General features: G+C 34.6%; 1 protein-coding gene across 15 annotated transcripts in view; it reads left to right on the top strand.

Moving 5' to 3' along the window:
• Positions 1–19,909, top strand: part of PARPBP (PARP1 binding protein) — a 46,076-nt gene extending 26,167 nt beyond the window's left edge. For 3 of the 15 annotated variants that reach the window (XR_010467395.1, XM_065037339.1, XM_065037333.1), the window contains exons 8-11: positions 2,194–2,372; positions 6,575–6,656; positions 14,140–14,290; positions 14,939–15,947. Coding sequence is in view for 12 of the 15 variants with exons in the window: in XM_065037339.1 (XP_064893411.1) it covers positions 2,194–2,372; positions 6,575–6,656; positions 14,140–14,290; positions 14,939–15,273 (747 nt within the window). In the remaining 3 variants the exon portion in view is untranslated. Of the gene's footprint in view, positions 1–2,193; positions 2,373–4,087; positions 4,163–6,569; positions 6,657–14,139; positions 14,291–14,938; positions 15,948–15,980 lie in introns of those variants that run through there. The other 12 variants (XR_010467396.1, XM_065037372.1, XM_065037363.1 and 9 more) reach the window with 6 other exon arrangements.
• The last annotated feature ends 6,625 nt before the right edge of the window (positions 19,910–26,534 follow it).

Here is a 26,534-nt window from a genome sequence, read left to right as displayed (position 1 = left end):
TTTCTTTATGTAAATGAAGTTTGAGAAGACTGTGTAATGAATGCCTATTTTAATGATAATACTTCAATATGTGATTCAGAGACAAGGGGTGGAAAAGGAAGCTTAGCAACTATTAAGAGACTGAGAACAAATTGTATATTTTAGTGGAGCTTGATGCAGAAGAACATTTTATGAAGCATATAGAGGCATTCATTACCACTGCTAGTTAAAACAAAATCGCATTAGCTTTCCAAATGAATTTAAGGTGTATAAAAAAAATTGGAGCACCTGTGTTGTACCACTGAGATCTTAGGACAGCAAAGACTAATGCTTTGTCCTTAGTTTCACATATAACTTATTTTAAAATTATGATTTGTTTTTTACTTTATAAAGAAACCTCCAAAGTCTGACGCTATAATTTAAAAAAAAAAAAAAAAAAAAATTCTATATTCAGAGAAACTCTGATTCTGATAGGATGTTATGTTTTTCATATGTAAGAGGCTGACTCACTTCTTTGAGTGCAGGTGTAAAACATTATCTCAACTATAGAGCTGAAAATAATGCCTCTGCTAGCTTTTGGGAAGACTGCTTCCTCATAAAATGTACCTGAAAAGAGTTAATTTGTTAGAAAAATATTTGCTTTTCTCCTGACAGTGGCCATTATCTTCTGTCATTGCTCAGTTTTCCTGCAAATACCTGTTTTATAAGAATCTAGAGCTCTGGGAAAAGTTATTACTTTATGTAGCAGGAAGTGCTACTTTGTATTGAAGACTGTATGAGTGACTAACAGGAATTACGATAAATTTCTTCCTGAGAAAATCACTACCATAAATGAAATCTGGCTGATGTTTCTGGAACTAACCGGAATAGTCTGGAGTAGCTAATGGTCACTACCCTTGAAAGACTGGTCAACTCTTTTATCGAAAAAATAATTTGAGTAATGATTTTAAGCTTGCTGATTTCTTATTGTGCCTTGTACAACATGATTTTAGACCATGGGTAGTCCACAAGGTCACTGTTGTTGTAGTACATAGGATTTCTGAAGGTCATCAATAGGCAGTTGGGAGGTTATGTTATATTCTAAAAATTATTTTTTTCCTTTGTGTATAATCAGTCAAGATGATACCAAATTTGTACTTTTCTCATTAAGACAAATGTACTGTGACACACATGACATTTTATAAAAATCTATGATGTGGTGATATAATGACTGAAGAAGTTCGGAATAAATTTTCAGGAAATTAAATGGTACTGAAATAGGCCAATTCTGTAAAGACAAGTAACAACCATTTGTGTAATTGCTATTTCTAGCTATTGATTATAACTTATAGTAACTGACTGACATATGTTGCTATGGTTTCTTGAAAGCTACATACACTAATTGATGTAATCAAATAGAGAGAGAAATAGAACTTGATCTTTTCAAGACTGTGTTTAAAAGCAGTTAACTGATTAGATAAATGCAGTTCTTCCTGTTCTTCTGAACGGAGTCAGGCTATTCAATGTTTCTCTGTATTGGTAAATAAGAAAGCCTATAGTTTTTCAAATCTACTACTGTGTATTAAGTCCTAACTTTCTGTGTGGAACTCCTAGTAGTTTTAAAGAAAAATGTAGCAAACTTGCAATTCTTGCAGTCCCATAGTGACTATGGAGTTCTATAATACATCTATACTGCTGACTGTAGCACTGAGCACTTCCAGATGTGGATTATTATTTTCTTTAAGGAATTCTTTATTTTTGTGGGAAATTGTGAGGAATTAATCCTGTTCCAAACAATAGGAGATTGTGCCAAATACCTGTATTGTCAAATTTTGACGGAAATCTCACTTTTAACCAACTACTTTAGCAGATTCGGTTAGTAAGAGGAGTTGAACTTCATCAGAATGTGCTTGTGTATCCCATAGCACTCAAATTGGTTGTGAGAAAATAATACGTTAATATCTGCTTCATGGTTTCATCACAGATATTTGTGTGTATCTGTGTGACTTACTCGTCAGTGTATACTTTTAGCTGGCAGGGATCTAAACTCTACTACTTGCTTGGAATGAGGAAGAAACTTTGCCATGCACAGGGTCCACATAAATGCTTATTGGGAAGGAGAAGGAAGGGATTCTCACACCTTGTGCTGATATGGCTTGTTTTTGGAGGTGACCTATTGGTCTGGCTTGCTGACATTTCCTGTTGTCTGTTCCTTTTAATTTTATTTACTTTCAGCCAAAATTGCATTCCATAAATCATGGCACTGCATATTGTGGCAGAGATACCGTAAAGGTCTTATTAGTTCTTCTGGATGAAGAAGCTGTCAATCCTCCTACACAGAACAAAGGAGAACTCTTATATGACGATGAAAACTTAAATTTGTTTGGAATCACCTCTGTTTTGACACTCTTCAGGTGAGTTCTAGAAGGTTTTTGTGTTTGTTTTGTATTTGTTTATTGTGTGATGGTGTTGTGGTTTTTTTTGTTTGGTTGTTTTTTTTAGGAAATCTTATACTGAGTGGCAAAAAAAGCATTAATAGTACTTACACAAAGCAAATGAACAAAAGTGTGATCTGTTGTGAAGTTGGGTGTAAAGGGAAAGCATTTTTAAAGTAGTCTCAAAAGTATTCTGCATCCTCATTCACATTTGCTCTATCTTCAAGATACTTTTATAATATGAACTTTTTGAGCTACTACATTTCTAGGCTGAACAAAACCCGTGAGGAAATATCCTTTGTAACAAGCCTTCCAAATATTCACCTCTTAAGTTGAATTTTAACTCCTAGGTTCAAACACTGTCTGTTCAGTAGCTAATTAGATTACTATTAACTTTGAAGATGCCTTCTTTGTCTAGCTACAACACAAGAGATTTTTGGATTATATCCCATTTTCTTCCTACATAATAATTATTTTGAAGAAGAAGTTTTAAATGGTTAAATATTTTTTCCTGTTATGATCCACCAATCAGGATAGTACTGCACAAAGTATCTTGAAACAAATTCACATACATGGAGATTTATTAGTAGGGTCAGTAGCTGATGGCATATGTTGACTTGAATGGTGAAAGATGCTTTGGGGAAGAATAAAATTAAAAGAGGACGGAGAGGAAAAACTCTCCCTGGTGGCCAGCAGGGAAGTAAAGCAGTGAGGGCTCCCAGATGAGCATCCCCTGTAGTACAGTGGTTGGTTCCCCATTAGTGCTTTTCTCCGAGTAACAAAATTGTCTTCGTAAGGACCTGCTCAAAACCCTTATTGATTGTCCTTGCTTTTGGTGCATTTAGCAGTGATTGGAGTGTCTGTTCCTCAGGGCAGGGGCTGTGTGGCCTTTTATTAAGCTCAGTGCATGCACATATTTGGGTTCCCTGGCATAAAAGAGGAGCTAAAATGAAAAAGGTAGGAAAAGTGGGGGAGAGGGGGTGTTTCTTATGCTGGTGGCAGTCGTTTCCCATGATCCCACCATAACACTACCAGAGTGTGCAAGGTTAACAGCAAGGAAAGAGCAAACCAGTGATAGGTCCTAAATTGGAACACGGAGGATCCTGAAAGTCGAAGAATTTATGGGTTCTATTAGATTTATCATTTGATGTCTTTGAGGAAACCAAAGGAACAAGCACACTCTAATAAAACTTTAAAAAAATACTTTCAGTAATAAGTTTAAATAAACCTGTAAATTTTCGTGTAAAAGGCAGTGTATAACAACATATTGCGGATTTTTCTTTCACCTCAAATATCTGAGAATAGCTGTAGCTATACATTTCTGTTTCATTATATAACAAGATGTAAATAAGTCTGATTTCAGTCTCTTATTTTTCTGATACTTCGGATTCAGGAAAATTGATCCACGTTACTTTTTAAATTGTTTTGTGAATTTAATAAACCACATTGTGTTTGTATTTTTATCAGAATGAAAAGGAGCTTAATAGGATTTAGGTTAATCCTCTATGTGAATGGAGTCAAGGCTCACCTGAATTATTATTCGAATTAAATGCTGCTGTTACTCACAGCTAGAGATTTTGATATTTTTTTCCCTTTAAAGTAACTCCTTAATTTAAAATGGGTTTTAAAACACTTCTGAATAAGAGTGCCCACTGACAGCTTTGGTTTCACTTACCTCATTTGATTTTTTTCAGCTGAATTAATTTTCTTGAATTTACCTCAAAAGGATAAGACATTGTTTGACTTGAAATCTTCTCAGTGTAGGTGTAAACAGGTACTGCTATCTGGGAATTTATACAATAACCTAGACAATTTTGTGTTTTCCTTAGTAATTCTTAGTGATCCATTTGTTTTAGATTTTATCTTCTGGTATATAGTTTTTTAAATAAGTTAATTCTAAATGAAATATTTAAATGGAAGCACACAGATAATATTAAAAAGATTGAATTTATGATCCTAAATTATTGTTTTAGGAATAAAAAACTTTGCAAGAACTGAAACTTGCAAACAAAGCTGGTTCTCAGTTTTTATGGGATTTTGTGTTCTGCATTTCTCAAGCAGCTTTACTGTAAGGCTCCAGTTGCTTTATGAATGCTGAACACCTTAACAAACACAGAGTAGTAGCTAATGTGATACTGTGATAATGTGTTGCACCGGTGTACAGGTAACATATGGTGCAACACTTTCTTGGTAGTGCTTGTGTCTCAAATATTTAATCTACAGTATTTGTAGTCTTCTTGCCAATCTATTAATAACAGTAAATCTGGACCAGTTTGCAGGATAAATGGCAGTACCTTCAGTCAACATCACTGCAGTTTTCATATTATTTTACGAATCTGATTCTGTGCGTCATATTGTTGGTCACCTCATATAGTAATTGGTTTATGGTTTTTGATTACATGGTAGTTTTTCACAATGCTTTTTGTTATTTCTAGATATTTCATTACTAATGAATCTCAATATGTTTCAAGTTCGTGAGTAGTTTTGTCTGGGTTCAGGTCAATTTGAGAAAGCAGTGTTAATGTTTCAGGTGTAGACTGAGGTTAATTGAGAGCACTGCTGAGAAGCGGCAATTGTGTTGTTTAACTTTTGGTTGGCTTTTTTTAATTAAAAATATTTTCATTTAAATTTATGAAATACATGCATTTTGGGAACTGAATGTAAGCACTGACAATACATTCTCAGTGTTTTAGAACATCCTAACCAAGCTGAGGTTTTTCTTATTTTATTTGTCCTTTAGTTTACTGTCAAATATTTTCCTTCTGTTAGCACCTCATTTCAGTCTTCCGTAAAATATTCTTTTTAGATTTGCATTGTACAATTGCAGTTTCTCTTGCTATTTTTTTATATTTTGAAGCTGCATGCAAGGCAGAAGTATGCTGTTTTTTCGCAGTATGTTCAAATTTTTTAAGCAAACATAAAAATGTGGTGATGCTATTGAAATCAAAACAAGGTAATTCTGATATTAATTATATTATTTATGTTTTAGAGTTAAATTTTGCCTGATCATGGATTAAGTATTCTCATAACTTTTTGCAATAAAAGATCTCTTTTTCTGCTTTTGCAGGTTCAACAGGTATTCAGTGTTTGGGACAACTTGTTTGCTGCTGTTCTTTATATCATTCTCATAATCTTCTCATCCTAGTAATGTTTAAGCTAGTCATTACTTGCTCATTTCTTCTCTTGCTTTAAAAATTTCTGTCTATTTAAGGAATATCCGTGTTGATCTGGTGTACAAAGCAAATAATCTCTTGAAAATCCATTTCTGTGGGCACTGAAGAGGAAACTAACCTGTCCATGCACTGAAGAGCAGTGATGATTTAATAAGTTGCTCATCCTGAGGAATCATGAGTTGTTGGAGTAGTGGGATGCTGAGAATTTTGTCATTGCGGGTTACAAAGAGGACTCACGAAGCAGAACAACAGTCTAGACAGGAGTATGCTGAAGCCACATATTTTGTCAATTTAAATAGCTAAAACATTGCAAGGTCCTGCAGAAATGTTGCACCAGAGACAAATGAATATAATGATGAATGAACTAAACAAAATAGATTTTATTAATGGAATAATTGAATAGAATGAGCTAAGTAAATAAAATAATGAGTTATTTTTGAAATAACTCACCTTATATGCACACTTGCCTGACATGAGCATAAACGGAGAAGTTACTATTTACAGATGCATGGATTATTTATTTTTATTTCAAAACCAGAAAATCCCCTCTTGTATGCATCAATAACTTTTTGCATTACATGCATCAATATTTTTTATCCATGTACATAACTATTCACATACTTGAATATAGGAGGGTGGAAGCATTTTGTGTGTGTGAGTGCTTCTATGGAAAAGTCTGTAAATATGAGGAAAATTATTTGGGATGTCAACCAGATGCTATTCAAGGGGTGTGAGTAGAATAGTGGCTTGGTAACTCATTACCAGCTGCAGAACTACATGTCATAAACATACTGCAAAATGCTACCAGAAATTGGAACTGTCAGCTTGTTTTCATTATGCTGTCTTCAGTTGTCACGGTACATGTGGTTATTTAAGATGGGAGAAAACAAAGTAAAGCTTGGAGAGTGAAGATAACTTCCTGTTTCTGAGGAACTTGGTGTGGTAGCTGTTTTTCTTAACTAATTGCTTTTACATGTTCTAAATACTTCTTATCTCTTTTAAGTATAGATCTCCAGCACAATCCAGTGATTCTTCTCCAAAGCCTCTTAGACAACGTATTCAGAAATCTATGGATGAAAAAAAAAAGGAGGTACTGTGTAGGAATTGCTATGCGACTCCTAGATGTACTGAAGTAATAACGCTAAAATGAAAACAGCAGTGTTAAAATTCTCAAATACTTGCCTCAAATGTATCACATAGCTAAAGAAATAGAATTGTGATTCACTAGTGGTAACTGGCCCAACTTGAACGGTGTTGTAGTATGAATGGAAATATCTAAAACTCCAGGTGGGAAAGACTTAGAAGTACTTTCTAATGAAGATCTCTTAATGGAGATGTAATGAGTTAATCTATATTGCTCCATTTAACCATCTGTGTATTTCAGGACTATAGAAATAAAACTGAAGCTATGTGAAAACAACAGTAAAACTGAACACAGGCACCTGATTTTGGTTCTGACATAGGCATTCTAAAAGTGTAATAATTACTTTTTTTGTTGCATTTTTTTGGGAATGCTTTTTATTTGTAACATTCTGAGGACATTTCCATAACATTTCTTTGTGAGCAATAAAATAAAGATGCTAATGTTTGCTGTTTTGTAGATGAAATGGAACATTACAAGAGTATGTTGGTATTGTGAGTTGCACTATTCAAAGGAACAACTTAACTGTTTCTGAAAATTGCAGTCTTCCAGTGTACTGCATTTTATGTAGTTTTTTTTCCTCAAAATTGTCAGACTTGAATGTTAGGACTATGGAAGGAGTCAGAGCTTTTATCTTCCACAGCATTTCAATAGAGCGCTAAATAAAAATAGTGACTTAATATTTTTTTACAAGCTTAGTCCTGACAACAGGTAAAAGCACAAATGTAATTAGTAAATAAAGAAGAAAACAGAGGTGTTTTAAGCCATCAGAATAAGTTCTAGAACAGCAAAATGCAAAATATGTTTCTGCCACTGGACATGAGGAGAACTTTATTGTATTACTTGTTTGAGAAGTAGAAAGTCATTAAAAGGGAGAAAAATTAAAAGCACTGTCAATATTTCCAGTATGTGTTTTAAATATACTCCAACTTCATTCTGAGTGGGTTTTTTTTTTTTTTTGGAATGGCGTTTTGGATACATGCACTAATTATGGTGAAATTTAGCTTAAAACTCATAGGTGAATTATGAAAGATTGAAGCTGATGAGGGATCTGCATTATATTAATTTTACAATAAACAGCTCATTTAAATTGCAGTATTACTCATCAAATAGTAAAAATGTGATATGCTGCTTGCATAACACATTGAAAGAGACAGTTTTCTTATCTAAGTGGAGGTTTTGTAATTGGAGTCATGAACAGCTGTGTTCAGTATCAAAACAAATAAAATTATTATTTGAAAGTAATTGCCTGTCATATTTTGGGACTTTTGCTGGAAACTTACAAGGTTTTTGACACAAACTATCAAAAATATGAGTCTCGAGGTCGATTCATATTATGAAACTATTTTTACTTTTTCAGAAATACTTGTTTGCTAACCAAAAATACCAGATTAGCAAATAGTAGGTCTTTCAGAGGTCTCTGAATAATTGAACAAGTTCTAATTCAGGAGCAGGAATTGCGTGCAAAGGTTCATCATGATACTGCTGCTTTTGTAGTGCCTAATCTAAAAGGGTTCTGTGACTCCTATGATCCTTTTTAATACAATACAGCAGGGGTGCCGAACTCATTTTCACTGAGAGCTACATCAGCCTTGTTGTTGCCTTCAAAGGGCCGAATGTAACTTTAGGACTGCATAAATGTGGGAGTGGTTTGACACCCTTGTCTTAGACCAACATTGAGGATGCTAAACTGCCACTAGTAATGACAATCAGACTTTACAGCTTTCTTCCAGTGTTTCCTATTGTACCAGAGAAACAAAGTACAGCATGGAACTGAGGTCAAATATCTCAAGATGGTTTTGCATTTAAAAAAAGTGAAAATAAAAATCCTGCAGTTCAGAGTATAAATGTTCCTTAATTATGTATCAGCATAGTGTTGTCTTAAGCAAGATCAGATGTCTGAGTGTTTCACATTATGTTTGCAGTTCTCTTTTCTGTGTGTCAGCGAACATTGCCATCTAAACTACACTATGTTTCTGTGAAGAATGGATTTGTTCTGGTATTCCTATGTTCACTTTAGTCTTGCTTCTCCTTCCAGTCAACTAGAATTGCTGTACCTGAGCACCTACTGACTTTTCTAACTAAAACTCGGATAGTTCTCTACGTTCAGCTTTGGTTGCCATCCTCTCACGTAAAATTCTGCTGTCTTTCTTGAAATATTAATTTTTAATTTTGTCTTTCTCTGGCTTACTTTGTACCTTTCTAACAATTTCTACAGAGTTTCTTTTGTGTGTTTCTACTCCTTCCTTTTCTTGCTTTTTCTCTTTCCATACCTTCTTTGTGGATGAATACTTCTACAAACAGAAGTTCAGCTGTTATTGTTATATGAATAGTTCACAGATCTATATCTGACTTAAGTGTCCTTAGTGACACCTAAGTGTCAAAACTGACATGTCTTGTTACTTCTATGTGAATACCCAGCTGTTGATTTTGAGGTGATATGTCTGTCTTTCCTGGTATATTCAACACTGAGGGCAGTATCCTGTTACTTTTTCTCTCATTGCACCTCTGGAATATATTCTCTATTTTTATGTCCACTCAACTGCAATTTATTAATTGTTTATTAAATGCTTATTTTAGGTTTTGGTGTGCTACTGTGTATTTTTCTTCGACTTGATAGTTGCAGCTTTGCCTTGTCTTTCTTCACTGAGATGGCTGCACAAAATGTTGTTATCAAAATGATTAGATGCTAGATGCCATTCTTCTGTTTGCATCTCAATCTGTCCCTTTAAGTTGCAGTTGATACATATGCTTGTTTTAACCTATCCCAAGCTAATGATGATTTCTAATTTGCTAACTTGAGACATCTGTCCTTGCTTAAATTCAGCCTGCACTACCGATCTTCACTGTTGGTTTGTTAATTTTCAGACTAGCTCTTTCAGCTCTGTTTTGTACTGTTTCTTATGGCTGACGAGATTTCCTATAAGTGTCTGCAGAACCCATTATCCTCCTTCAAAACCTTTTTCTGTGCCTTTAAATCAACCTCTCCCCAAAATATAGCAGTGCTTTGTGTTGAGATGGGTGTCCATTACAATGACAGTATCAGTTCCATTCTCTATGAACCCATGTATTTCTTGTCTTGGATTGAAATGTCTCTTGGTAATAATAAATTTTGTTCTGTCTTTACTGAGGAGCACCTGGGACAATGAATTGTTTGTGCGTGACCATAGATCTCATATGCTGTAGTAGTATTTATCACCTCCTTACACTGAATACCAGTTTTCATTATTATTTCATGCAACCATCTTGAAATGCGTACAGGTTGCTTGTGAAATTCACAGTTTTAAGTTTTGTTATGCAAAATGCACTGATTTTAACAATTACCTCAGGAGAGATATCATACATATGTTTTTTTAATAATAAGATGATAGGAACATGATGTTTCTTCTCAATGTCAGTGATTCTTCTGAGAAGTTTGTTGTGCAGTATGTGTGATGGTAGCACTGGTTCCATAAAATTGTCCTAAGGACTTTTTTACCATGCTGCCCTTCATGGTTAGTCTATATTACAAATTTGTGATCTCTCATTAGTACTTGTCCCATAAAAGTAATCTTTTCTGCAATTGAGAGGGAAAGAAAAACACAGTAGTGATGATTAGGTTGATTGTATACTGAATCCCATCAGGATGCACGTATTGAATAAAGAACTCTAGGACAGTCTAGGAAGTGAAAGGAGAAACAATTATCTAAATTAAAACAAAACAAAACAAACAAACAAACAAAAACCCCCCAAATCATTATGCCCTCTCCTTCCTTAAGAGGAATGGAGACTGATAATGTTTAGACCTAGGGCACAACAAGGTGCACATGTGCTTAATATCTAAAAATATGGAAAGTGGATAAAGTAAAAGGGTAGTCACAAACTAGAATTGGTGTTTAAAAATCAAATAAATCTGTGGGTATTTCCATTGTGCCAAAACAAATTCCTGGCAACAGTGCAAGGCAAAGAAATATTTTTGCCTTTCAATCCTCATTAAATACTGGAAGAGATGCAGAAAGATCACCTAACTACAACAGCATTTGTTAGGAGGCAAAGCTGTTGCTCTTATCCCTTGAGGAGAAAGTCGTTTGAGGAATTAGCATGTTGCATTTTTTCATTGCTTCTAGTAGAAGCAGGTAAGAGTTATAATAAGAAAGTCTTCTCTTGAGAGACAATTTAGAGTCTCAGCTTTGCAATATATTGTTTAAGTGTCTTCTGGTGAATGGTGTTTTGTGGAAGGAGTCTTTAATTCAGAAAGGTCCATAGAACACCTACTGAGTTATGTCTTTTGTTGTCAGTTGTCCTTATCACTCCTTTCTGCTTTATAAAAATATGTAGAAAGTTTAACTGGACGGGAGAGAGGTATTTTATCTAAAAAGGGTTCATCTAACCTTATGTCTGTTTCTTTAACCTGTACTTCCATTTATCTAAAATGGGTACATACCCTATTGTTTCATTTCAATGGGGTTATGTAAATCCTGCTTATTGGTGGGAGAGGGGAATGGAAGGGCTGTTACAGTCACCTGCTTCTTTTAGGTTAAAGAGCAACTTAAGAGAATAAAAATCTTACACAATAAGAGTTTCACCTTTCTTCTCCACCAAATTTCAAATTGTTGGTAAAATGCTGTTCCTGAACTAATGGGATTGGGTACAACTAGGGAAATTTAGGACTTAAGAAGGAACAAAAGCTATTAGGCTGTGAGCATGCAATATATGAGAGATCACCGGGGTTGATGTTTGGTTTTTTGTTTTGGTTTGTTGTTGTTTTTTTTTTGGTGGTGGTGTTTTTTTTGGTTGGTTGTTTTTGTGTGTGTGTTTTGTTTCTTTTTTTTTTCTTTTTTTTTTTTTTTTTTTTTTTTTTTTTTGTAAATTTAGGATTGCTTTGGCCTTTTGATACATTGTTTTAGAAATCCTATGGTGTTGTTAACACATTTACCCTGAAACAGCTGCAAGGACTTTCAGTAGTTTGGCGTGGTTTTTTCATAATGTAACTGTAGACAACCTTTCTTATATGAGGTACTGTTTCCTTCCAATTGGGAACATAACTGTACCTCTAGTTTTAAAAAGAATTTGTGGCTTAAGCAATCTAACAAATCTTGGCATGCTTGAAGTTCATTGTAATTTTACTGTGTATAGAAATCCTTCCAAGGAAAAAGCTCCACAAAGTAAAAAAATCTGTCTGCCTTTCTCATGTGACTTGTTCGTGCCTATATAAAATGGCTTAATATCTAGCTTCATGCACTGCTTTTATTTTTCATTGCTTAGTTCTCTAAATGCTGTTACTTGAGAGAATTGTTTTGCCTGTTGGTGATTCCATTACAAATAAACTGTGACTTGGAAAACTATCAGCAGGAAGTTATCAAGAATTTTCTGTATGCCCATGATAATTGTGAACAGAATATTCATAGTAATGAAGGGGAGAATCTTTGTCAGGTAGTAGTCCCATCTATTTAAGAAATATTTGTTTTTACGTGGAGTATAATTATGGAGAACACTAAGCTGACTGGAAGTTTCAGTGTGTATGGAGTATGCTAAAAATCAGTATCGTGAGGGGAGAAGAAGGTTATGTTCAGCACAAAATCTGAAGAAAGACTTTATTAGTGTCAGTTGATAAACCACACTTGTATAGATATTTTCTTTTTTTTCCTACAAGACTCCTAAACTACTTTCCTAGGATCTGTAGCTATGAGTTTTGAGTACTTTTGAAACCCAATAATGAGGTGATTTGAGGTTAAATGTTCTCAAAACAGTAATAGGTTAATTTAGGATAGCAAAAGGCTGGTAAAATGTCATGCTAAAAAAATTGGATCATTTCAGTACAATAAAAGCTTTCTATTACCTGAACTATTCAGGACATTTTTCATGTTTGAATAACATGATGCCTTGGTTTGGCAATAATCCGAACCATTTATTGTTTTGTTACTCTTCCCTTTGCACTCCCTTCCCTTTTTCAACTTTCTCTTTCAGCTAATCTTTAATATTTTGTTGTTGTTGTTTTAAAAGGGCAAGGATAAAGGTGGAGAAAAGACATTTTCTTTTTTTATCTCTTTTCCTCTTCCAAATAGTACTCTAATTGTTTGGCTAGAAAATAAAAACATGTGTTTGTTGTTACTGATGTAGGTTTTCAAATTCTATTATGCCATTCCAGTGTATAAAAACCAAATCTCAACATTCTTACTGACTAAATATTGGCAGTACTGTCTGTATGCAGATGCTGGAAGGAGATCTGGAATAGATTATCAACTAGACTTTTAGAAATAAATAGAGCATGCACCATTGATATTTCATATAAAAGTGAATATTTTATATTGGCCTCTTGAACAACTGAAAAACTTTTCTAGATATAGAAGTCAAGGTGCAAGAATGTTTTGCTTTATCTACTTATTGCCACTAGTAATTGACCTATGTGTGCTGAAACACTGTCCTAAATTCTGTCATGCTTTCTTCCAGCTGAACAGGACTAACAGCAGACTCCTTTTTCTGAAATGCAGCAGAATTTCTTTCTTTGTATAGGGATAACAGCAACATCCCACTTGCTTGTGAAGAGGAGAGGGGAGTTACTTGTATGCCATTCGTGCAACTACTTGATTAGCAAATTCTGCTCCAAACGTCTTTTTGCTCTCCCTGAGCTGTGGGACATTGGAACGGTGCCCCCAAAACAGTGGATTTTGGGGAATTTAATGTGAAATAACTCTAATTTCAAAGAGCGGTTTAAAACTCTTCACAGGCTGCATTGTGTGCTTCAATCGAGTTTTAAGTTACCTTTTTTTCTTTAAAAGCATTCCAGTGAAGCTCTACTTCAGAACTCAACACTAGTCTTGTGCTCTTTTGCTCTGCTATTAAAATTTACCTATTGCTACCTCACTTAGTGTAGTACAGTTGTTTTTACTAGTGAATATACATTTCTAGACCAGTTGGGAAGTTTGACTGCTTCAACAAATGTGGTCTTTCACTCTTGATTTGTACATACCCTCTAGATTAGTACTAGCATCAGCTGAAAAAGTCATATTTGGTAGAGCTTTGTATACTATTTGCAAATGACTAAAGGGTATGTGATGCAATACAGAGTAAAGTTCTGAGACATATTTCAAGCTTCAGTGAAGTTGAAGCAGACAGATGGGTTTGTGCTGCAAATTTTTCAGTATTTGGTCTTCTGTCCTTTGACTCCACATATTCTAGTCTCTGCAAACTGAATTAGTGAAGTGTCAGATGAGGGTGGTAAAAAGAAACCTTGGTGTCCCAAAAAAATAACTGAGTTTTTCTTGGTTATAGAATGGTGGTTATCAGGCTTTCTTACTCAAGTTTGTTCTTTGTGCTGTGTTGATTTTTTCTGGTATTTTACATGATCTAAAAGCTTTAAAGACAGAATAATCGGGAAACTTATTATTTCATTAGTCTTATAAGTATTGTCTTTTGTAAATAAAACAAGCTAATACCAGATTGCTGTTTACAGATGAAGCAATCTTCAATCAAATCTCAGTTTGCATGCACATATAAAAATGAGTTGAGTGAAAGAAATGGTCAGCAATTCCTCAGCAGTAACCAAATTCCAACCTGCATGCACCCTGCACTAAAGCGGCGTTTAAAAGCTGGATATCTCACAGGTGAGCTGTAGTAGGTTCAAATAAGTAAATGGGATACTGATATTTCTAATTATTCAAATATATCAAACAAGGCTTTAGTAAAACTCAAATGTAAATATGTTTTCAAGAAAAAATTAGATGTCTCATTGCTCTGTGTATGCTATGATCAGTTAAATGTATTCGCATTAAAATTGCAATGCTAATGCTTTGAAAGTATCAGTCTGAAAAATATGTATTGATGTTATCTTGAGGTAAAAAAGATACATTTTACATACATGATATAATGTTACTTATTTTACAAAAGTAAGCTGAGTGAAATATGTGGTTTTGCCATTAACGAAAGGAAAAAATTGATTTACTCCTCTATAAACCATATCATATCTAGAATTTATAGGCCCTTTAAGCATCTTTTCCAATATCTTAAAGTTATAAATCCAATTCGAAGTTAAGTTGCTGTTAAATGTTTTTAAGCGATGTCATTTTAAATTGGTAGTACACTTATGAACACATAGCAAATGTAACTGCAATGACCAGCAAAGGATTTTTTTACTGAAAAAGCACTAGTTCTGATCTAAAGTCATCACATGATAGTTCTATGATAGAAAAAAAGAAGAATCCCAGGTAACTTTTTATTTTTTCACATATAATTTTGATATTCTTACATGACAGAAGGTATGAATTCAAGCCTCGATGTACCAGTGCTTGGAACTATTTCTGAAAATGTTCAGCAGACTAGAAGTTTTACAGAAATGAGAAAGCTGAGTTGTCAGCCAAGAAACAAGAATTCCAAGAATGAACAGATGGACTTGAATAATGACAAAGTAATCTGTGGTAAGGAAAATGAACCATTTTTGAAAAAAAATGCTAAAAGACCTAAGACTTCAAACAACCCTCAAGAGGAGTTGGACAGCAAAATCAGTGAAAAAAGAAAACGCAGCAAAACTTCAAGCAAGAATAAATTGATTGCTGGTCAGGCAAAATTGACTGATTTTTTTCATCTATAAGTTTTTATTTTGACATGTACGGTACACTGACTGGTTCAGAAGTTGTAACATTTTGCAAGAAAAAGGTGCAATTTATGAATTGCTTCCTTTCGTACTCAAATAAGTGGAAGTAGCTTGTGCGTAATAAAACAAATACTTACAAGTCTGGATTATGCAGAAGTCTTTTATTTTTTGATAACAATACAATGTTAGTAATTACAGCTATGTTCTGTTTTGGTAATGAATTATGTTTCCGTCCACAGTGTGATGGCAATGTATTTTTGGATGCATATATATAGCCCCACTAAAACACAGGAACTTCAAATGACATTAAATTCATAATAAAATGTTTAATCTTGAAAGAAGGTCATGTAGATCAGTAGTTTTCAGACTTGCCAACAAGGTCGATAGACTCTTCCCAGCATACACCTGAGAGCTACAGGAAAAAAACCTGAAAGTTTAAATCATCAGAGACCTATAATTCTTAATGGCCTATGAAAATATTAATATAACAAATGCTTCCTCCACTGTGGACTGAATATAATAGATGTAAAATGGAAATCCAAGATTTCATCAGCCTTAGGAAATCCCAAACATGACGTGGGTTGTTTTTTTTATATGAATCTGTATTAAATTGCTATATAGAAATTGCAATTCTTTACCTGAATTAAATAATTTTTGTGTAAAAGTGAAAATATACTTACTGTCAAAATCTCTTCTTCCTATAGGGAATTTAACTGAATCTTCTTCATCTGCAGTTTCTCTTTCCTGTATTGAGCCAATATTTTGAATTCCAGTGTCAGCTGGAAGAGCCATGTCTCCCTTCAGTGCAAGATAAGGTAGTTGCTTTCTACCTAAGTTGATTGGCATAACGTGATTTAAGAAATCACGTCTTGAACCTGTGTCCTGTTTTAAGGGGAAATAAGAGTAACAGTTTAAAGTCAGTTATGGTCACTTTTTATACTTGACATTTCATACTTTATACTTAGCAGTGCAAGTATTTTATCTTTCAAGATGCTGTTTTAAAATTAATGACTGAAATGGTTTTGTGTTAAAGAACATGAGAAAATAATGAGTCTTCTATTTGGTGGGCTTAAAAACCTGTTGCTGCATATGGGACATGCTGAGTCAAACACAAATATAGGCTTTGGCTTTTCCTCCCATAAGTTTTGGCTACATATTGTTCTATAAAAATCAGGTTTCTTTTATTCGACTGTTCAAGTTACGCATTTTAAAATCTTGGAATTAGATAATTGCAACTGAAAATTTGTTCTTGACTATGGTGTGCTAAACTGATATTTGGTATATTCAGCAGGTTATTGTTTTAAGTTAATGTACGTGTTTTCTAAGGGGTTATAAAGAGAATGTCCATTTTACAGTCAAGCCAAAATGTAAAACTGAAAACTCACCAAAAACTTAATGTTTCTGTCATCCTCTTCATCCAAAGCACTGCTGTCTTCAGTCATATAATGCTTCAGCAAAGGTATAGCAACTCTGTTCGCAGCTCTATCTCTATTTTGAAGAGATTTTCCTAGATTTAATGTGGTTAGCAACACACCTTCATCTTCTATCTTTTGCAGAGATTTTGAAACTGAGAGTAGAAAACCTTGAGAAAAAAGAGAAAGAGAGAGAATTAACATGTATGATGAGATACACATTCTTAGTTACTTAATGCTTGCATAGAAGTTAAACAGTTTTAAAATGTTAAGAAAGCTTTTCCCGTTGTAAATGAGTATGTTCTCCTTCTGTGTCCACTTTATATATTTTACAGATTGAATGGAAACCACTTCAATGGCTGAGTTCACTCTTTTAAAATGACTCATATTAAGGAGTAATCTTTTCTATAATCCTTCTAATCCCATCTGTTGTTTAGAACTACTTAAACATTTCTTTAGCATGGATAATTTGTTTCTTTGTATGCTTTTAGAAGAGCACAGATTAGTTCCTTTTGATGGATCAGTGTAACAAAAGTTCCCAGAAGAAGTTATGTCCATTAGTGTTGTTTATAAAGCCTTACCTACCGTTAAGGCAATTTAAAGAAAAGGAACTAATCTATCTAAGCAAGTAGGATTGCTGTAAAGGCGTGATCTATCACTGTTTTTGATCAAAACTGATTCATGAAAGAGTTGAAAAGCATAAAATTTAACAATAGCTTAGACTAGTACTGTTTTACAGCTGAAATTATTAATTTGTATTTTGATGTCCATTGTAGCAGGTTACATTATTCAGAACTTATATCTAGAAATCTTTATTATTATATTACCCAAGTAATTATATTTGTCTGCATTTTCTTTGTGAAAATGGACCTTTCCCAGCTACAAGTATAATATAGTCGGATATGTGTGCTAAGAATGTAGAAAGAAAATTTAAAGTCAGTCATTTATTTTGAAGTCTTTGAAGTCTAGCTATTACTCTGTGAAAGGAAATGTGGGAATTTCTGCATAACATTTTTTTTAACCTTACCTGGAATGCAAATGGGGCCAGCTCAAATTCAGCTAATCTCTTAATGTTAGTGATTCAAGCCATTCATTCAGCGGCTGTGTACCTCTTAGATAGTTCCCATCTCTTAATTTTATGTTTGTTTTAATGTTTAGGCTTGCGCAGGGAGGCAAATATCCTCCTAGTCAAGACAAACCACTAGGGAGTTGACAAAGAACCTGACTAAGCAGAAAGAGAACTGCTTCCCCCTTGTCTTCCTCCCTCACTCTCCGTTTTGCTTTTCCTGCTTTTTCTCTGTAGTGTTATAGAGTAAGAACAAAGTGTAGATTTTTAGTAGCAAAAGTGATTTTTGTACAGTGGTGGGTTTTTTTGTGTGTTTTTTTTTTTTTTTTGGTTTGTTTGTTTTTTTGTTTTGTTTTGTTTTTGTTGTTGTTGATTTTTTTTTTTGGTCTTTTACTGATGTGTTCTGAAGGAGAAAGTTTCCTATTTAATAGTCTAGACAAGTCTACAATACATCAATTGTAGTCACGGGTGGCAAGTATACGTTTTGTCTTTAAACCTGTTACTATAAGTCAAAGGAAGGAATATGAGTGCTGCTGGGAGATGTCACATAGTCTTAGGGAGGTATGGGAAGACTAGTAACAATTCCTGCTGAAACAGGCAGCAATACAACACTAATCCATGGACTGAGGATGTTATGTAGAAGAGCTGACCAGCAGTGTTGGAACTGTGGGTTTTTTAATCACTGCTCACTGCTAAACTTCATGGAAAAGTAAACCACCTTGCCAAAGTAACTTCTTAATAAGACGTTTCATGGGAAAGTATCTCTTGCAGGACTAAGCATAGCTCGATTAAAAGACATTTTGGATATACCAACTTTTCCCCAAATGAGGAAAGTGCATTTAATGCTTTCCTCGTAGACCATCTCTGACAAATTGAGTTATCGCTTCTCATTCTTTACATTTTCTTGCTTTGGAGATTGCACTTGCCTCTGGGCAATCAAAGTGGTTTCTTTACTTTGATTTCGGTTGCCTGGCTACAGAGAAGACAAATTTGAAAGTCAATTGTATATGGTTTTGCACTTCTCATCCAACCTCTATTTACTAATTTGTATTCTTCCCTCGCATTCAGTATTTGAACAGTTTTGTTCAATTAATAAAGCAAAGGTCATGTATGATCCGTAATGGTACTCTTCATTTAGCTCAGCCTAGGCAGAACAGGAGGAGTGTTTTGGAGTTTTCTCTTTATATGTTGGTACATGCATTAAGAGTTGGGGAACAACGTATCCACCAAATAATTGTGTATGTGGCAGGAGTTTCTGTTTATCTGGAGCTATAGTACCCACAGGTGTGCAGCCTGTATCACACATGGCTTGCTTTCAAATGCCATCTTTCATTTATACAAGGCACAGTTAAAATAAGAACTGACCAGGATCAACTGGAAATTCCATCCACAGTGTCTCTTTAGTTTTCTACTCTGTCTATAAGCTGTTGTCTACAGAAGAAAGTAAGTTCAGGGCAAACTTATGGTACTCTCCCAGTATCCTCTAGTGTTTCTCGAACTGGCTGTTAATTTTTAAGGATTGTTAAAGATCTGAGGTCATTCTAGTGATAATTAGTAGGACCTCCTAATTACACTGTTAAGAAATCAATAGCATATGTCTACAAATTTAGTGAATTTTCTGCCTGTTCAGAGCAGTATGCAACAGTTGTAGACCTGCAGATTTGCAATGCACTGTGTAAATCTCTTCATAATGCCTTTGAGAATCCTGCCACTCTGATGTTTACATTTTTTCCTTTTCATCTTGAAACTTTAAATTTTAGTAAAAATGTAAAATGTTTTCATATACTAGCTTCTACATTTTATAGTTTATCAAATTGGCTTTTTATTTTTATAGTAATTAATAACCTACTGCTTCTAACAGAGCAATAAAAACTATCTTGAGAAACTTTTTGCTTCTATGTTGCGTCTTGTTACAATGAAATATGAACTCCTAACATCTGAAATCTGATGTGGTATATATGAGTAAACAAAATCTAGGTGATAAAGTGCCTGGAATTTCTCTCACAGTTATTTTGAATTCTAGGCATGAGTTTATGAAACAACTGTAATAACTTTATTTGGTGGTGTAACTACTGTAATTGTCACATACAAGTGTTTGAGCCTAATGCCTAGTGTTGACTGAACAGTAAATAAACCAGCTCTATGTTACATAAAAGTCAAACTTGTTTTTTTTCAATATTATCAAAATTGAAAAGCTTCACAATGCAAGAAACTATTTAAGCAACCTTAACAAATCATTTAGTGAATCTTAAAAGAGCACAGAAATAATCCACTAACCCTTAGTGAAGCAAGTACTATTACAGGGCAGTGAATACTATTGTTTTGTTCTTGTGAGAGAGTATAAGCCTCAGTTTTTAGGAATCTTGTTTCTTGTGAAGCAGTAAGTAACATTGCATTATGAGTCCACCGAGTATTTTTACACTGCTTTGGATGTGAGGTACATTCTTGAGATATGCTATTTTGTAAGTAATTCTTGAAATGAAAACAAAGGTCAGAGGTCCTTACAAGAAGCTGTGACACCTAAAAAGAACATAGAAATGCTGTAGTATGCTTTTTATGTGGTAAGCTGAGCCATATACCCGAGGTGCGAGTCTGGGTTTCTCCTCCGGGCCCTAGCCAGAGGAATCGGGTATCTTTTCATTCTGTTATTGTGAAGTAAAATTTAAAACCTAGAAAGGACCCATCTCTCTTTTGTTTGCCATACCAGTCCTTGATACTGACTATTCTACTGTTTCCTCCTGCCGTTCCTATGGTGTAAGCACTGTGGTTTACAGAACCTTATAATATTTGTAACCTCTTAATTGCAGCAGTAGAATATTATTGCAATGCTTGTGATTGTTATCCGAGATTTAGGAGTGATATTATTATTTTGAGAGTATTGTAATCTTGCAGTGCTTTTTCTTTACTATTATGTAAGCCAGGAAACTAGCTAAATTGTACCTGCTCCTGTTATATCAATTATAGTTGGGTCTTTTTCATCACAAGCATGTGAACTTTTATGTGTTTGAGACATCTGTCTCACAGGCTCTAAGGAAGGGGAGTTGTAGGCCATTAATCCTAAGGTTTATACACTGTATTACCTTTGTCTGCAGATGAGACTGTGCTACCACTGATACTCAAAAGTACAGCCAGATACTTATGAAAGTTTTCAAGACTTGCTTTACAGAATGTCAGTCACACTGGAGATCCCAATGGAAGCTGTCCAGAAGAAATCACATAAGGTTCTGGATAGATTATGTACCTTCATGCCAACATGCCTTGTAGTTCTCATAGATGAGCGCCTGTTGGAGTCAGCCAAATTACTCTGGCAGATGTTTGCTTCTTTAGTGTTGACAATCCAGATGGGTGGATTGTTGTTATCCAGTGCTTTCAGCAAGCTTTGAACAAGTCTATAAACACAGGCGCCAGGGTTGCTAACTGTGGCAGCAGTCCACTAGACGGATGAGCACCAAGGTCTACAAAGATCAATGCCGTAAGATACAGAATTACATAAAAATTTAGTTATTTAGAAGGAAAAAACTTTCTGCTTTTAAAGTATCTCATTCTGGTTATGAGCTAATGCTGTTTTAATCAGGGACATCTTTCATGGAAGATAGTGTTGTTGTCAGTGAAATATAAAGAATTATTTGCATTGATATCGAATCATGAAAGATTTGCCTTATCCAGAGTTATATTTTGTTAGACACAGTTAAATTCCCAGTAAAAAATTAAAATAGCTTAGCATATTCCTGCATTTAGCGCTTGCTTGACATCCCTCATATTTTGATATTAAGTGTAATTTTGCCCAAAGGCAAGCAACATCAGCTGTCTTTTCTGTGAAAGGTACTGCTGCAATGACTTTTGCCAAACATGGACTTCTACTTCGTCATTCATTTAGATACCAAGTTTTGGATGAAAGTGTTGTTTGCAGCTGAAATTGCTCTGTCTTGCAATTTTGGGGGCTGCTCTCTGCCGTTCATAGTTATATTCAAATTGTTTCACATTCAAAGAATAATTACTTGCTGACATTATGTCTGATTCTCCGAGATGTTTTCAGCATGCAGCATGCGTCCCGTAACATACTCTGTTTCCATTTCTGCTGACCCTGGCTGCTATGGACATAGATTTGTATGTGACTTTTAAAGGAGCAAGGGTTCCTTGCCCTTTATGCTATACGCATGAGTATGAGGCATCTGAGTACACATGATATTTATATAAGAGATTATTATTATTATTATTATTTTTTTTTAAATGGAAGTGGTACATATACACAAATAGAACCAATATAGATTACAGCTTCAGCTGGATGAGTCATTGCTGCTTTGCACGGGTAGTGATTCTTTTTGGCTATACAGTGATTTGCCAGTGTTGTTCTACTTAGGATCTGAACTCAGAGATCTTTTGTTCCTCATTCTTGTTTATAGTATCACAGTTCGCACCAGCTTGCCATTCAAAATAATGGGCCTATTGGAAGAAAAACAAACCTTTACAAAATTATCAAAATCTCCAGCACTGTCTTTATTATTATGTAGGGATCTTTAAATCTCTTCTGTGTTTTTGACATTTTTTCTTGAGCAAAATGGAGGACAGAGATTGCATTTAGCCATTGCTTACCCAAGCCTAATTCAAAGTTTTTTGGAAACTTGAGCTACTAATTATTTCACAGATTTCATGCTTAACAATTGCTGTTAAATGAAATTAAATTGGCTGTTAGCTGTAATTGGTAACCTACCTGTTGATTCAGAGGTGCCATCTATAATTACAATAATTAATTTTAAATAAGCATGCTAGGTAATTCCTGGCAAGGAACAATCAGGTTTTAAGATTGGATTTTAACATTAAAAAAAAATCTATACATTTCTGCCTGCTAGAAGGGCAACACAGCAGGTCACAAACAGTCCAGGACACATCTGGAATTCACTGATGATGACTTCTTGATGCAGACTGACTTAAAAGCTGATGAGGGGAGAGAAGCACTCTGAACCTGATATCAATAATTGGTAAATGGATGTGAAAAGTGACCAGGCTGTGGCTGCAGTGACTATGAAATGGTGGAGTTCAGGATTCTGGGAGAATAGAGCAAATAGAATCACAGCTTCGAATTTCAGAAGAACAAACTTTGCTCTGTTTAGAGTTCTACTTGGGCCAAACCCATGGAATGAAGGCCCAGAGAGAATGAAGGGTCCAGGATTGCAGGGTCACCTCCTCTAAACTCAAGATTTGTCCATCTGAAACTCAAGGCAAGGTGACAGGAGGCCTGTGTTGATCAACAAGAAGCTCCTGACAAAACTCAAACACATTCACAAGGGATGCGGAAGCCGGGACGGGTAACCTGCGAGACTATAGACACACACTCGCTGGTTGTGTGGGATTACCTTAGAAGAAACAAAGATCAGATGGAATTAAATCTGGTGCGGGGTGTGAAGAACAAAAATGAGTTCTACTGCTCTATCTATAAAGGAAGAATTTGTAAAATGTAATACAAGACTTTTAAATATGCTGACATTATATTTATTGGTGGCAAATGATGGAGAGCTGTATAGTCATTGGTGGAAAGTAGTGGAGAGTCATTTTTCTCTTCCTATTTAATAAATGGGAAACAAGCATGTATATGTATTTATTACATTCCATAGGTTTTTTAAGCATTAATAGAAACAGCTGTTGGAGACAATACAGAGAGGTCAACTCATATGGTATAGTTCCATACCTCTTGACAGTTCTGTACAAAGAATATGACCTACTTGACTTCAGAATCTTTCTGATTTATGTATAATATATAATATTTGCTCTAAACTGTATGTGTATGTTATCAAAGTAATGGAGTAATATATGAAGAACTGTGTGGTAAGACATGAAGATGTCCAGAGTAGATGCCAAGCTGGTTCATTTGTCTTCTCCTCAGATATGTAAGTTGAAACAAAAAATAATGTATCTTACCATTATTATGATATTTTTATAGTAAACTGGTGCTTAAGAGCACTTATGTATGGGTCCTTATTTAGTACTCTCCTTACATCATCATTTCTGATTAAATAATCTCTTGAATATTTTTGTAGATGAAGTCATAGATAATCTTAAAAGCCAACAGTGTTTTGATGTTAAAAAAAATGTGTCAATTGCAATCATCTGTATTTTTTCCTGTTGTGGAATTTGCTTTCATAAACAGGCAAACATTTCTAGAATGGTAAGGAAATTGTTTATCATCAGCATACTAAAATGGGTGCAAAAGCTAAACAGTTACATGACATTGATTATATTGAATAAGATTGTCGCTGCAATATTTCCCACATGATGATCGTGCAAAATCATGCTTCCGATGACATACTTAATTGCAGTCCTTTAAGTGCTTTTTCACTAGAAATAGACGAGCTCTACATTTTGCTAGGTATTGCCATTAAGTTGACATATTTTTGTGAGAGCTGAGGTGCTGAATGAAATATTGGTCTTTATTATCAAGTGAAGCTTATGTAACATTTTCTTCCCACTTTAAACACTAAATTGTTATTTCTTGTAGCATCATTTAGAGATGAAGCTTGTTAAATCAGTAAGCATTTTATCAACCCAAAGAGATCACTGAAGTTAAATTTATAATTGGACTTAGACATATACATGTTGTAGGAAACAGCAGAATTTGGTCATCAGCTAGAACAGATAACATATGGTCAAATACAAAGCAGGTTGTTTTTTATATCAGAAATAATTGTTAATGATAGTTTTAAATATAAAGGTAAGAAATTGAGGTTAATGATGTATTCCATTGTTTTTTTTTTTTTTTTAAAAGCATGATATATGTTGAACTAAGCCTCCAGATGAAAATGTAGTGTTTTGTTACCTGTGTGTATGTGCCTATGATTACAATAGTTTCAAAACATAGTGGGTCTTGTCACACAGAAATTTCATTTGTGGGGGGTTGAGGTCTTATGCTCTCACATATATGAAATCATGACATGTATGTTATAAAGTGTCATTGAATACATTCTGTATATGCAGTCTGCTATAGAACAATTGTTTTTAGAATTAAAAAGTCTGAATGGAACTTTCTGGCATTCCTTGGTCAAAACCAGCCAGAATATTTAGTTACTAGTAGTCCAAAAGAGCTCATAGGTAGAACAGAATGAATATAATGCAAAACACTTCTGGTATTGACTAGCAATAGCTATTCATTAAAGTAAAAATATCTGTATGAATGTATACATAGACAGAAACATAGTAAAGTTCGTTTACCTTTGAGTATTCTGGGACTGGGAAGTGAGTCTCATTGAGATCTTTGCATTGACTTGACATTTCCAGCTTAGCCAGACCATGAAATATAAGATCTTACATGTTAAAATGTCACAAGCTTAAATTAAAGTGTTGCTGACATATGACTGAGTAGAACTCAGCCTAGAGCTGGAGTATATGAGGAAAAATTCACAGGGAGAAGTGTAAATATTTCTCTGCCAACTTATTTGTAATACTAATAACAGCAGTTACTACTATTAGTTACCAGCTTGTTGGAATCCACAAATGCTAGGCATTTTAGTCTTGGCAAAGGGTGACAAGAGGTAGGTAGTGCAGTCAAAGGTCAATAATAATAAATTTTGCAATATTACATCATTTTAAATGTTTAACAATACCAGATCTCAGGGACAGCTGTCTGCCTTTGTAAAAGAAGATTAAGAAAGTCAGCTATGTACATCAATATTAATTCTAACTGTGAGCACTCTCGTTTCCAAGAGAAAAGGGATTTGGTCGCTACTCTGGGCAGAAGAACATATGTCCTTGAATGCTTCCAAAGGGAAAGTCTAGAAGATCATTACTGCCAGCTGGTGAAGATGGAAAGCATCAAGTCAGACTGTAAGACTGGTCCTTGATTTAGAGATGTTTGTAGGTCCTGTTGATGGCAAAAGAGAGTGCTGTGAACTAAATGTATCTTTTCCCTTTCAGCCTGATCATATGCTGTGTCCTGTTTGGAGAAGGATGCTCATGTGTTTTGCTTGTTTGAGTAAGAGTGGTTCCATTCATTACTACTAAATATTTGTGTTCATTTGTGCCAGAAAGTCTCCCTACTTACCGATCCTGTATTTTACCTGCATGTCTAACACCACTTTTTCAACTGAGAAGAGGATCATCGCTCCTCTTTGCTTCACCTTCACAAAAATTATCATCCTCATTCATTTTCCTGTAATCATTTCTTAAAACATAGCTTGTTTTTTAATTGTGTGTTCTTTCCTAAGATGCATAGTCTGTAAATTAAACCCAAGCATGTTTATTAGCTCCAGTATCAATAGAACTGTATCTTGTTTAATGATATTCTGTCTGTAGAACCTATGAAAGGAATGCAGTTTTTGAATCTATATTGAGTTGAAAATGGAAGATAAATCTGTGAACACAGAAGGTCGCTCTGTGCTTTTGGGATTAAGTGAGATATCAGTTCTTTCTTTAGTGTTTAAGTATCAGTTTAATCAGAGGTTCATGTAGACACCTATGGTAAATTATGAACTTTCTGTTCCTTCAAACTTTCAAAATAGGAAGGAGATTTAACCAGTAGATAGTGAATCAACTGTAATGCCTAAAACAAAAAGGAAATCTATGCAGAATAGATTTTTTTTTTTTTTTTTCTGTGTTTTGCTCTATAAAGCTTGGGTCAATATGAAACATGTTATATGCGGTTTTTCATATGGTGCTTCATAGTCATAAAGCTAATGAGAGATCATCCCTCTTCAGTCTTTACAATCTCCTGTGAACTCTTCAAAAGGCAATACTAAGAGCAAGAAACTGCAACTGCACAGTAGTTGCCTAAGAATCATGTTTAAGCATGA

This window comes from Columba livia, chromosome 1 (assembly GCF_036013475.1).
Source record: "Columba livia isolate bColLiv1 breed racing homer chromosome 1, bColLiv1.pat.W.v2, whole genome shotgun sequence".
In the NCBI taxonomy this organism is placed as follows: Eukaryota; Metazoa; Chordata; class Aves; order Columbiformes; family Columbidae; genus Columba; species Columba livia.
The sequence above is the reverse complement of the archived record's forward strand: the minus strand, read 5'-3'. Positions and strand labels throughout refer to the sequence as shown.